The sequence below is a fragment of the Neopelma chrysocephalum genome, unplaced genomic scaffold (assembly GCF_003984885.1).
Source record: "Neopelma chrysocephalum unplaced genomic scaffold, ASM398488v2 Primary Assembly neopelma1_102, whole genome shotgun sequence".
Classification (NCBI taxonomy): Eukaryota; Metazoa; Chordata; class Aves; order Passeriformes; family Pipridae; genus Neopelma; species Neopelma chrysocephalum.
In genome coordinates this window covers 3,304,126-3,318,371 of record NW_020897765.1, presented here as the reverse complement: position 1 = coordinate 3,318,371, position 14,246 = coordinate 3,304,126, and the positions used below count along the sequence as shown (strand labels likewise).

Sequence of the window (14,246 nt, the reverse complement as noted above, 5' to 3'; positions counted from 1 at the left end):
TTCTGCCACATTTTCCCTGCAGACTTTTATTTCTCGGAAAGAGCAAGGAGTAGGGGTTGTTCATTAGGATGTGTTATGTTCTCTGCGTATAAATGTGAGATGATGCCCTCTGTTAGATGTCCCACTGAGAGGATAAAAGGATCCACATAAAGAGGTCTGTGTTTATTAATAGCTTTACAAGTTCTTTGGCTCCAGTTGTTTAAAAAAAAAATAAAAAGAAAAAAGAAAGAAAATAGGAGTTGAAGGATAACAGATTTATATTGTGCTTTTCTGGTTAATTTAAGCTTAGAAGTAACTTCTTTCTGCAACTTCTTGTAGCTGAGTCTTTTTGTAGATGTCAGCTAAGAAACATCTTCATTTAGCTCAAGGGTTTGGAGTTGTAGAAGCAAATTTCTAGTCCCAGCTCTCTGTTTATGACTTTTAATGGGCACAGTAATTGTATAGCAGAACATGTAGACATAGAGAAGGAGGGCAACTTTGTTTCTTACGTAATGAAAACATAAATTTGTTTGAAAAGCTTAATAGACAAAAGCCATCTAAATTGTTCAGAGTGTAGTCCTTCAAACAGCTCATTTTGAAAAGTGTTTCTATACCTCCTGCTTTCTATTTCTTAAGCTTTTTGGTTGGGAAAAAAGTTACATAAAAGTATTTCATTTTAATAATAAGTCACAAGATTATTTTATATAAGATACGATTTTCATGCATGGGGGAAAAAGAAACTCCAAGGAAAATTGAGAGACTTAGTCCACCAGCCATGAAGCCAGAAGATATTAAATAGTAGCAGCGTGTTTTAACAGGAATATTTCTTAACCAGTGATCCAGCTCTGGTTTTACCTCTGTGAAGACTCAAATAGTATCAAGGCTTTTGCAGGGAAATAATGATACTGCAGTTGAAGAAAGTTTAGTCTATCATTATGTGAAAAAGCAGGAAGGACTCAGGGGGAAGGAAAAACTAGTCTTTGAAAATCTTATTTTTTCTCTGCAGTTACCAACTGAATTTTTGCCTTGGTATTATTGAAAAAAAAAAGAAATTAAACATATCAGGTTTACTCTGTATTGCAGGGGAAGAAAGTGAACTATGATTCTCACTAAAAAAGAAAAATAATCTTTGAGAAGTTTCTAAGGACTTACTAAGCTAAAAAGAATTAAAGGAAGTTATGTCATTCAGTCTGAATCAGTTGATAGATACAAGTTAAAAGTTGTAAAAATAAGCTTTACTTTTAAATATGGTTTTATCTTTAAACATGATACTGCTCTTCAACATGCTGTAATTTCATACTTCCCTTTCTTTTATGCCTAATCTATGTTTAGACCTGTCATGTTATAATGTACATGTATGAATTCGTGCTGAACTTATTTTAGATTTATTATGTAATTTTTTTAAGTGTTTCATTAAAAACTCTTTCAACAGGTAAGATTTTGGTACAGGTTATCTCAGGGATCCCAGCTTTCTGTCTTTAGGAGAACTGCATTGGATGGAAGTTTGGAAAAATTATGTGACATTTCAGGATCGCCTGAGATGAAGTGGACAAAAGGGAATATATGTGTAGAAAGTGCAGCTGAGGAATTACCCTTTCAGGTAATTAGAAATTGCATTTACATTGCTTTCAAAAAGTTACTCTAGTATGGCCTTTAGAATTAGTTTACTTTTATGATGAAATGTAAAAACAGAATTTCTATTCTTTAATGCTCATATGAAAAAGAATTTTATTCTGCTTTTTCTACAGGTGCATCTACTAAAGAACATGGCCATTGTTTCAATATTCTATGCATTAGAATAACTTTTTGTAATAAACATCAAGTAGCAATAGTGTAGTAGCTTTTAAAAAATGAACTTTCTATAAAAGCTGCTCCTCAGAGTGAGGGCCTAATTATGTTGCCTACAGGCAGAAGAATCATAGAATCCTGGCATTGATTGGATTGGAAGGGATGTTAAAGATTATCTAATTCCAACCCCCATTGGCAGGGATGCCTTTCACTAGACCAGGTTGCTCAGAGCCTGGCCTTGAACAGGTCCAGGCAAGGGCATCCACAGTTTCTCTGGACAACTTGTTCCAGTGCCTCACCACCCTCACAGTAAAGAATTTCTTCCTAATATCTAATCTGCATCTACTCTCTTTCAATTTGAAGACTTTCCCCTTGCCCTGTCACTACAGGCTCTTGTAAATAGTTTCTCTTCATCTTTCTTGTAGGCTTCCCTTGCAGAAAGCTGCAATTATTTTACCCCAAAGGCTTCTCTTTTCCAGACTGAACAATTCCAGTTCTCTTAGCCTTTCCTCATGGGAGAGGTGCTCCATCCCTCTAATCAACTTTGTGGCCCTCTTCTGGACTCGGTCCAACAGGTCAGTGTCCTTCCTGTTCTGGGGACCCCAGAGCTGGACACAATACTCTACGTGGGGTTTCACAAGAGCAGAATAGAGGTGTAGAATCACCTCCCCTGAACTGCTGCTCAGCTTCTTTTGATACAGACCAGGGTATGATTGGCTTTTTGGGCTGCAAGTTACATTGCTGGCTCATGTCCAGCCTCTCATCCAGTAGCACCCACAAGTCCTTCTCATCAGGGCTGCTCTAGATCTCTTCATCCCCCAGCCTGTATTGATACTGGGGGTTGCCTTGACCCCAGTGTAGCACCATGCACTTGGTCTTGTTAAACCTCATGAGATTCCCATGGGCCCACTTCTCAAGCTTTTCCAAGTCTCTCTGGTATCCCATCCCTCAGGTGTGTGTCAGCCACACCACTCAGCTTGGTGTCATCTGCAAATTGCACTTGATCCCTTCATGTATGTCATTAATTAAGATATGAAATAACACTGGTCCAAATACAGATCACTGAGGGACACCACTTGTCACTGACATTCATCAGGACTCTGAGCCTTTGACCACTACCCTTAGGATGTGACCATCCAACCAATTCTTTATCCGCCTAATTTCAGTCTACCCACCGAATTTACTTCTCTCCAGTTTAGAGAAAAGGATATTGCGGAGGCCATGTCAAAGGCTTTACAGAAGTCCAGAGAAATGACATCCATAGCCCTTCACCGATGTAGTCACTAGGTTTTTCAGGCAGAACTTGCCCTCGGTGAAGCTGCGCTGGTTATCTTGAATCACCTCCCTGACCTCCGTGTGACTTAGCATAATTTATAGGAGGATCTGTCCCTTGATCTTCACAAGAACAGAAGTGAGACTGACAGTGAAGATACTACAGTTTGCAGCGTTGATCACAGTTTTCAAGTTTAATTTTCTTTTTACGTAATCTCAGGCTACATTTTGCTTAAACCTAGAATGGACATGTTGGGGAAATCAGCAACTCAAATATAAGGATCCAGTGAATCAAAATTCCACTTTTGGTCTCCTCATTTTGTGTCTTACCTATAAAATGATCAAAAAGAAAGGACATTATTGGTAATTTATTAATTACTTTACTCTCTTTTATGATCTCCTGAGTGTTTCCTTGTATTTACAAATGCATCCGTACAATCTCCACATTTACTGTACCACATGCTGTTGACTTCAGCAGGCATAGTATAGATGAACACAATTAAATGGAGTTGTAAATCATCATATTTGGTAGCTCTGAATAGCTAATTTAAGAATATATATAGCTTGCAGCTGTTCCAGCAGGAAGACCATTCATTCAACAGCGATGCCTTTTACCAGTTTCGATTGAAACAAGGTCATCTGGATTGCATAACTTGCCGTAGGTAAAGGTAGCTATGGCTTTGACAGTTTAGGATCAAATTTCTAAGCTGGTAAAATCTCAATTGTAGTTTTTCCTTGCTGGTTGTTAGAGTTGATTGTAGGCAGTATTTACTTCCTGTGCAAATGTTGTAAATTATAATGGAATATACATATATACATATGTATGTATGTATATGTGTATGTCTTTTTATCATGTCACTTTTAATGAACTACCTTTTTTTTTCATCTTTACAGATTATTTTAAGAGGTACTATTCTAACAACAAATGCTACTGTTGCTATTGATGACATCAGTATAACAGAAGAATGTGTAGTTGTGAATAAACCACTTCCAGGTGTCAGCCAGGAAAGTGAAGGCAAGTTTTGTGGTTTTCAATACATTTTCCCCAATGTCTGTTATGTATAACTGTGATTTGTCCAACAACTTGAAAACACCTTTAATAAAGCGGAGGATAATCTGAGAAAAAAAGTCTTTATGCTGTAATCAATCATCTGCCTTGAAGTGTTCCAGGCCAGGTTGGCTGGGTCTTTGAGCAACCAGGTCTAGTGAATGGTATCCCTGTTCACGGCAGAGGGATTGGAACCAGATGATCTTTAACATCCTTCCCAACCCAAACCATTCTGTGATTCTATAATGAAGGCTCTCATCCTTGTTTTATACAGTAGCTGCTATTAGTAGTTTTTCCTAATTCTGCAAAGTGAACTGTGGTGAGAATTTCCAGATACCACTTACTATGTAGTACCTACTCACATAAACATTTGGATGCAAAGGCAGAAGCAAAGCATCTTATGTCTTGCACTGGAGAGGAAATTCCACTGCATTACCCTTAGGACAGAAGGCTTCTTCCATTATTACTGTTAAATATATAACATATTATAATAAGTGTCCACCATATTTATCTGTGTACTCACGTTCTATAGTCTTGAAGTGCCAACAGATGGAAATATAAAATAATCTTACCTTCTGTCAGACAGCTACTTCTAGTTCTCTTGATAATAATGGCTACTTTTCAAAAATGGCACGGGCACATATGCAGTAAGGGGTAATGTTGATGAGTTATACCCAGTTGATAGCTGAATTTCTTCTCTACTGAAAAATTTAAGGGCATAATAGAAGACTTCAGTGTTGTGTTTTTAAGGGTTCTCTGATCCCTATATACAGGTTGATGGTAGCTAAGTATTTAAAGAAACATTAATTATTTTCCCTCCCCACTTACCCCTTAGTCACACAGATATTGTTCTTAAAAAGGAGCAGATTTTTTTTAAAAAACCCTGTCTGTATAGAAACAAGAGTATTTAAAAAAGTTAAGTTATACAATAAAGATGAGAAGCAGCTCATCATTCCTCTCACTTGCTCTCTTTCCAGAAAACTTCTGAAGTAAAACCAGCAGACCCTGGGTTTTGTTTCCCCATTCATTGAAATTTGGGGTGTTTCCTAATGTGCAGGTTGAGGTGTAAGCTAATAGTGGTGCAGCTTCCACTGTGATCTGAACACAGAGAATCCACCTGCTCCCTACTCCAAGGGAAGGAGTAGGCATCTGTGCACAGCCACTCACCTCTGAACAGTCTGGCTGTGTATTTGGTAATTTTCCACACAAAAGTTTGAATATTGTGGAGAATAATATATAGTATAAGAGCATCAGACATTAAGATCAGCTGTGTTTCTTATAAGTTGTGATATAATCTAGCACGCTTCATGGGTGATGCTATGTTTCTTACACTGAGTACATGGCTATTTTAAAAAATGATATGTGCGTTTTTACTTATATATCCTTTTCTGATTTTAAGGGAAAACAGAATTTGCAGATGCTAATGCTTCATCTTTTTACTGTCCACCGGGATTTTTTTCATGTGGGGATGGACAATGTATTTCATCTGACAAATTTTGTGATTTTACACCTGACTGTTCAAATAGCCAGGATGAAGCCGAGTGCCGTAAGTGAAAATTTAAAAATCTATGTTGTCAAGCTCCCGTGACTGTGTTTGTTCTATTTGCAATGCTTTCATGACCTCATAAATCTTGCAATTTAATTAAAAGTAAAAGCTCTTGAGAAATAGTTACTTCACTTTGATTCTGTTCTGTGAATTTTTCCCCTTTTATTTTCTGTAGCAACTACTTCCCTCCTAGTATTAAAACCAGAAAAAAAGTTTTTGATTAATTATTTAGTAGAAGCTACTGCTTAACAGACAGTATTTTATTTTATAATGCTAATGCAGTGGTCACAGACTGGCATTCAAATTGTATGTTGTATGTCTTGTATGTTCAAATTATGATGTGAAGATGCCACAGCTGTCACCAATACCACAAACATGCTCACAAATATTATTTAAGCTGAGTCAGCATTTTCTTTTTGGATGTGCTATGACTCCTGTCAAGGTTTCATAGGCTTTCTCTGCATTGAAACAAACAAGTGGGAAAGTAGAGGGAGGTGATGCATCTCAGAGTCTCTCTCCACTGTACAGTCAGCAGGGAGCTTGGAAATGTTTCAGGATCTCTAACATGTAGCTTCACAAGTCTTTTTGATTCATTCAGTTGCCTGCTCTGCATGAGAAATCAGTCATATTTTTGAAAATGAGTCTCTTGCTTTGAACTATCAATTTTGCTATAAAAGTCATTATACATTTTCAAAGGGAGTTGCCATGGGCACTATTTAATACAAACTTCCTTTAAAAAATATAGCGTGATGGTTTTCACAAAAATAACAGAAATATTGTAGACAAGATCCTCCAATTATTTTCTGTGCTGTGTTATGCATCACAAAGCAAAACCTTTTTCATAGATGCTAATACAATCCAAATTCATTGCCTATATTTTATAGTTTTTATTAGGATATTTGAGACCTGTTGTTCAGTTAAACAAAAATCTATTTGACTATTAGCAGTTAAAAGAAATAATTACAGCTTCTATTTGTATTAATGCAATTTCTCTACAGTTTTAGTATCTATCTTTCTTGGATAGAGCACTCATGTCAAGTGTTTTAGGTGTTTGGAAAGATTGGTATCCAAAATATACAGACCTTTAAGATATGAAACTACATTTTATTTTATTAGACAACTGTTTGACTCGTTAAAACCAGAAGTAAATATTAAATGTTCACTAAGCAGAATATCTTTCCTCTTGTGGGCCAGAGTAAAGAAAATTCTGATGTGACCATGGCATAGTTGAGGTTGGAAGGGATACCTGAAGATCATCTAGTTAAACCCCACCCTGCTTAAAGCAGATGAGGATGTCCAGAACCTTACACAACATTTAGATTCTGAATATCTATGAGGATGGAGACTACACAGCCACTTGGGACACCCTGTTCCAGTGTTTGATCACCCTTTCAGTACAACCACAAGTCCCTGTTGCTTCTTCTCGTTTCTCCAGGCACTACTAAGCAGAGTTCTTTACTTCCTCCCTGTCCATGGTACTCATATTAAAACTCTTATGACACTCCATTGCTGTTTAATTTACTTCATGTTTTTTTCTACTTTATTTCAAAATATGCTTACACATAATGGGTATGATAGTCTGGATTGCTCTCACATTACCCTTTTTAAACTCAGACACTGGGTATTTTTTCTCTGTTAAAATAATAACTCTTCCAAATCAATAGTGTAATTAAAAACAGTCTAAATAGATTTAGTCACATGCAACTTTCACTGCTCTGGACTAGCAGTGAACTGGTAGCTTTTAATCATGAAAATTAAGATCTACTGGGGAGTTTTGCCATTTATATTTCCTTTTAGCGGTTCAGCCTGTGTTTTCATTTCATCATTATACCTAAAGGTGAAGACAAATGTCCAGTTGGTGTTTAACCAGCCCTAGACTAACCTTAATTGCAAGTTTTCCTCTAATTACATGCCTGAAGAAACTTTTGTTATACCGAAGTCTCAGTTGTCCAGACAATACATTAACAATGCCATGTTAAAGGTTAAACTTTGGAGCCTTTATATTTATGGTGATCTTTGCTCTAAATATGTTGCTGACTTATAAATCATTGTTATTGCTGAGCTGGCTCAGTGTGTCCTAGCACTACAGCTCGTAAAGTGGGAAGCAGAATCTAAGTACACAAAGGGCCTTGCAAGTAGTTTGGCAAGTTGACCATTTCCAAGCAATAAACTTGCCTTTCAGCATATTATTCTGGTAGTCTACAGCACTCTTATAACAGCTCTCATAATTCTTCTCAAATGTTATCTCACCATCTTCATGCTTATGTAGCACACCATTAATTTCTATATTTGTTATGTATATTCTTGCAATTGGATGCAAGCATTTCATTTTTCTCACAAACTTTTCCTAATTTCTGAACTTGGCTGAGCACAGATTTTTTTTTTACTTCATCTTTAACAACTACATTGTTCTTTTCATCAATATTCACATTTTTTTCCATGATGTTCAATCTAATAATGATTGTTTGCATCTTAACCTTCTTGATGTTTTCCCTCTTTGTATGAGAACCAGGCAAGAATATTACATGGGTCTTTCAAAATATATTTAATTTAAATCCTCTTATCTTAAATTCCAGCAAGATGATTTCCTTAGATGCTTGGATCTGCTAAGTCCATTGATAATCAGGGTCTCCACAAAATTTTCTTATCTCACAACATCAATTCTTCAAGACATCTCTTGATTTTCACTACCCCTCAAATGCATTGTTCTTTTCTGTCAGGCCTGAAAGAATTCAGTTGAAAATTTCCACTTCTCGGACTGTCTTTTTTACCTAAAAGTAGATTTCTGAGCTTACAGTTTTTGCAAGAAACTTTCTGTACTTTTCTTTATATACAAGGCTTTCAGTGAATTTGTATTCTCTACTTTGATCCTTTGGCCTTAGAACCACATTCATGTTCTTGATACTGACAGGAGATGAGATTATTCTTTCTTCCAGGTTTCTCAGTTGCATTTTATAAAAATGCGTGTCCTAAACCCAAAAAGACATTGAATGTTGGGGGTTTTTTGAGTGCTGCTCCCCTTGACTAGGGTACCCAGGTTTTCTTCTACAGATGAAGAATTTACTATGGTCATAAAGCTATTGTACATGACTTCCATGCATTAAAGCAGAAGAAAAAAGTGACAGCCTTTTTCAAAATGCAGATTTACAGCAGTGACCCCCCATACCTGTCACATTGTGTGTTTGTGCTCTGGAAGATGAACGTACAGCATGATTTCTGTGGTCTATATCCTATGCATTGGAAAAATGCTCATTTTTCCGACCTAAGAACTATGATGACGGAATAGGAATAAGATCACATTGGAAAGTAATCTGGTAACATGAGTGTATTCTTGATATTCTGTCTGACCTTTGCTTATTTTTCCCTTACACTCTATCTTTTGTGTTTGGGTTTTTTTTTTCTCTGTCTACTTATGGTGTGGATTATCAGGAATAATTATATGGGTTTATATATAAAGTAAATATGAAATAATTTACCGTGGCCACAGACACATCAGGATGTACCTGTTCTGGCATGGGCTTATTCTCAGCCACAGTTGTTCCAGGGTGTCCTGATCCCATGTGGCCTCATCCACAGGTCACAGTCCCTTTTAAGGGAGTTCACACTGGAGTTCCAGCCTGTTCCATCCAGTACAGCAGCAGCGATGACCTGGCCATCTGCCAGAAGATACATCTCCTGTGTTGTTATCAAAATGTTCCCAGGCACAGTAGGGTAAGGTGAGAAGCAGTACAGGAAGCAATGAAAAGGAAAAGAAGCTACTAATGAGCACTAGGCTCTAATAAACAGTCAGGAAAGCAAGCCCCATGGCAAGCACCGGAGTGGGCCAATTAATATCTAAACAGCTATAAATTCAATCCAACACATTCCAATCAAACCTGTTGTTATTTCAAACCCTTCGAGGCCCAAGTGACATAAGGGACTGCCATGGTTTAATCCCAGCTGGCAGTTCAGTCCCACATAGCTCCTCACTCACTCCCCTGGTGGGTTGCAGGAGAGAAATCAGAAAAGTAAAAGAGAGAAAACTCATGGGTTGAGATTAAGACAGTTTAACAGGCAAAGCAAAAGCTGTGCACACAAGCAAAGGAATTTGTTCACCACTTCCCATGGGCAGGCAGGTGTTCAGCCATCTCCAGGAGACTGAGGCTCCATTATTCATTACAGTGACTTGGGAAGACAAACACCATCACTCCAAACATCCCCCACTAGTTCATTAATGAGCATGACACCATATGGTATAGAATATCCCTTTGGTCAGCTGGGGTCAGCTGTCCTGACTGTGTCTCTTCCCAAATTTTTGTGCATCCCCAAGTTCCTTGCTGGTGAGGCAGTGTGAGGAGAGGAAAGGCCTTGAGTCTTTGTAAGCTCTGCTCAGCAATAATTAAAACATCCCTGAATAATCAACACTGTTTCTAGTACAAACACAAAATACAGCCCTACACCAGCTACTATGAAGAAAGTTGACTCTACCGCAGCCCAAAGCAGCACACATATAAATATAGTATTGTTTTGTATTTATGTCTAAATGAAAGATGCATTTAATTGTTATTATTTCTGTGGTGTACAAACTAGGGCAGCACAAGCATGCTAAAGTTAGTCTTAAATTGAGTCATAAACCACAAATAATCTATATGTTTTTACAGAGTTTTCTGTACCTTAATTTGGGTTAGAAGGCAAGTAAAGAGAATGATGCACGTGTTGTTTTGTAAAAACTACTTTTGTCGCATAATTGTTTAATGATAAATATTATTTGGTTTCTAATGGCTATCTTTGTATAAGTAATAAAAATCTCCTCAGTATTTTAAGAAATATTCTCCATATTTCCCATGACTAATCTTGCCAAAGTATAAAACTTCTGCAGTGGTTATAAGTTAATTCTTCCTAAATCTTAATTTAGGGTCAAAACTTGCAAGCCAAAAACTCTGTCTCATATGCTTGCTACTCCATTTCAGCCAGAAAAATAAGTAGTTTTTAAAGGTGAGACCAGAAACAACAGCCAGATCAGAAAAATGGATTTAAGTTCAAGGAGTGAAGAGGTTGTCAGCTTGTAAATTGGAGAAGGTACCTAATACTGGAAGTGCTGAGACAACTGCATTAGAATCAGTTTGTGGAAGTTAAATGGTGAAGGGATGGGACTAAAATACCATTTACAGAGAGGGGGAAACACCTTTGACAGTGGCAAAGAATGTCTGGAAAGGTGGCATTGCTTGGGCTTGCTGGTGTGGGAGAGAAGTAAACGGGGGGCTGGAGGAAGCCAGGACAGGAGGGACCTAGGTTGCTGCGGAGGAAGGACTAAGACCAGCTGGTCAAGGTGCCTGTGATAAAGTGTCAGGAGACATAATAACAATGGAGGATGAAAAGTTTGGTAAGAGAGAAGAAAACAAGGAGAGAATGGGAATGAAGACTACATTCTTCATTGGAGTACACTGGAGCAGTGATGCTTTGGGAGGGATCAGTATAAAATGTGTAGTTAAGTGAGAGAGAGCTGAACTAGGTGAGAAGACCTGGAGCAAGGAGCTATTTGGGGAAATGAGATGAGAGAATGAGGATTTCCAGTTTTCCAGTGATACTAGGACTGAGAAGGTGTCAGAGAAGAAGAGTTGTGGAAGAGGTAAAAGGGGAAACAGGTTGTGGAAAGGAAGAGCATGGAGGAAAGAGCAAAGGCATTTTTCTCACAGAGACCACACATTTTCAGAATGTCTAGGAACCCAGAAGGCACAAGTCTAACTTTTCTACTTCTTTCAGCAAATATATACATAGTATTTTTGGGCAAAAAATATATCTCATTGTATAGCTCCTCCTATTTAGTTCCTCCTATTTAGTTCCTTGCAAATTATGCACTGTGACAACAAATATTGCATGAGCTTCAGTGGCAGAGAAAACAGGGAGAATAAAAAGATGGTCTGAATAGTGACCATTGGATTTTATTTTTGTATAGTTCAGGAAAACCAGGACCTTTCCCTTCAGTTGCATAGAATTTTTACAGATTTTTATTTCTCCCTGTAAAAATCTTAATCTTTGCAACTCCTACAGCTAAGTTAGGAGGCAGTAGTTCAGTTAGTTTTTAAAAATGTAGGTGCACAGTGAAATCACTAGATTTATTTATAACAAAATCTTTTTACTCTGCATATTTTGCCTGTCTTATACACAAAGCTATTTTTCTTTTCACAAGAGATATACACCAAAGTGTATATGTACAAGATATGTTTGTCTATTAGTAAAAAAGCCCACATGACTGAAATCACAAATAGGTCTGTTACAATTTCATGGTTATTGAAATGGACTTCCCAACAGAAATTAGCAAAAGAAAATGTTCTGGAGTGTTTTATTTCCTCTGTAGAGCCATCTGTAGAGGAGACTACCATACCTGATTGTCCTAAACTTTGTTGTTGTCTTTTCAAAATGATAGCAGATAATATTGGGAGATCAAAAGCGAAGGAAGATCCGACTTATTTGAGCTTCAAATAGTGACTTGCTTTTTCACTTGTTTGTTGTTTGTTTGGTTTTTTTCCCAGTTAGCATTGCTTCTTGATGATGAACTTTTGCAATAATTTTTTTATTGACCTCTATTCAGTTTTTCACTGTAGAAATTACACTAATTGACCTACAAAGTATAGTCTTATTTGACTGAGTGTATATCAAGAAATTATTAAATGGTAACTGGGATAGAAAACATAAATATGAGAAGGTAGATGTAACACTTTTCAGTGTGTTTGTATTATAAAGGGGGTTAAAATAACTTTTTAGGATGAGTATGTCCAGAGTTAAACTTGTTTTGGTTCCGAGATTTGATGATAGTTTTCTTTATGCCATCTAGTGATAAGTTCCTACATTTATTTTAAAATTACTGATTAAAAATAGTTTAAAGTTTATTGGCATATTAAAACATTTTAAAATAGCTTTTAAGTAAAAAAAAAAAAGTTGTAAGTCAGTAATGGTCATGATATCTCTTCACCTGGATTTTTTTTTTATGGAGCCTGCTGTATAGGCTTACATGGGCTGAGAGACAAGGAGAGATTTTTCGGATTGTAGATACTGATGAACTTCCAGTCTTAAAGAAGTGCTAATGTCTTAAACATTTATTTTTAAAATATTGTTTTCAGCAGGACTGTTTGTTAAATTCCTGTTAAGCATCATTCAGCTTACAGAGAAGATGAATATCTGATCTGAGAAGGACTTTGAGTAAAGCTTCCCCAAATAGAAAAGGACACAGCACTTTGCATAAGAGCCCAAAATCAGAAAGAAATCTGGAATCTTGTGGTAACAAGTCAGCTCAGAGAAAACTAAGTCTGCTGAAGATGTAAAGGCAGCTTTCTCAAAGCATCAACAAAGCCAACCACTCTTTAATGCTATCGCAGTATCTCTCTAATTCCTTTGTGATTATTGAGGGAGCTTGTTAAAAAAGAGGCTAAATGGGACAGCAAAGAAAAATGTATCCATATAAGTGGCATGTATACCACCAGAAGTTAGAAGCATAAGATAGATGAAGTATTGTCTAAAAGAAAAAGAAAATATTACAAATTTTGATAGGTTAAGTGCAAAAACGCAGTAATAAGATGAGAGGAAGTTTAAGAAACACTAAAAATAAATTCATCAAACACCTGAAAGAAGACAGCCTCATAGAGTCCCTAGGGTCATGTGATGGTTAGAGTATAAGAGAACATGTAAAAAAATAAAAAATAGAAGAAAAACAAAAACTAAAGTATTAGGAGAAAATGCAGATTAGTTTGTGAGTTTACTGTGAAAGAAACTATAGAAGTATACAAGCAACAGCCTTTTTTTCTGGACAATCTGTCCAAAATGGAAGTACCAGTCAAAGAAGTTATGGGACAAGACAATTAGGTGATTGAAGTGTTATCAAGCATCAACATTCAAGTGCATTTCACCCAGGCTCTACCAACTTGCTCTATTCTTGTATTTTCCCTAGCTATTAAATAGTTGGTCTGAGATTCAGTTGAAAGTTTCAGGGTTATTTTATCTCAGTGTATTCATCCATGCTTAAACTGAATGGTCTGGTGCATCCTTTCTTTTGTGTTTTGTCTGTGTTACAACTTACAGATGCAAGAAGTCTGGGCTCAGACTTAACAGTTTTATCTTGTTTATTTGCCTCATTTGGTGTAACCATCTGTGTCCAAGGTCTGTCATATTCTTTGTTGCTGTTCTGCTGGGAATATGGAATGGTTTCTTCTATCGAGCAAAAAGCAAATCAAAAATAGCTTTCCATATTCTCTTTTCGTTACGTTCTGTCAGGGGATTTTCAGTCAATTCTCTCATGCCTAGGTCCTTGAATATGTGTAGGTATATTTTGTCTTCATTTTATTCTATCAAAATATTCTGTCAAAAAATTTCTTCCTTCTGTTTTTTAGTCACATTTGATCTACATCATTTTATCGTTGACATTTCAGACCTGCATAGAGTATATGTATAGCGAAATTGTATTTTCTTTGATCTCTTAAACATTATTTGGTCTTTCATATTTGTGGAATGATTTTTTTTGACTAACTGTGGATTTCTATGTGCTTTGCTTAATAATCCACAAAACCTTGTCTTTTTAGAAGCCATAGACAACAATAATACTAATTTGCCTCATTTTTAATTTTTTATTCTTTCTAAAAA

General features: G+C 36.6%; 1 protein-coding gene across 1 annotated transcript in view; it reads left to right on the top strand.

The window, feature by feature from the left end:
* The window catches only part of MALRD1 (MAM and LDL receptor class A domain containing 1), a 248,160-nt gene that overhangs the window by 42,780 nt on the left and 191,134 nt on the right, over positions 1-14,246 (top strand). Inside the window, exons 12-13 of the mRNA XM_027695630.1 lie at positions 1,412-1,579; positions 3,934-4,054. Of these exons, the coding sequence (XP_027551431.1) occupies positions 1,412-1,579; positions 3,934-4,054 (289 nt within the window). The remainder of the gene's footprint in view (positions 1-1,411; positions 1,580-3,933; positions 4,055-14,246) is intronic.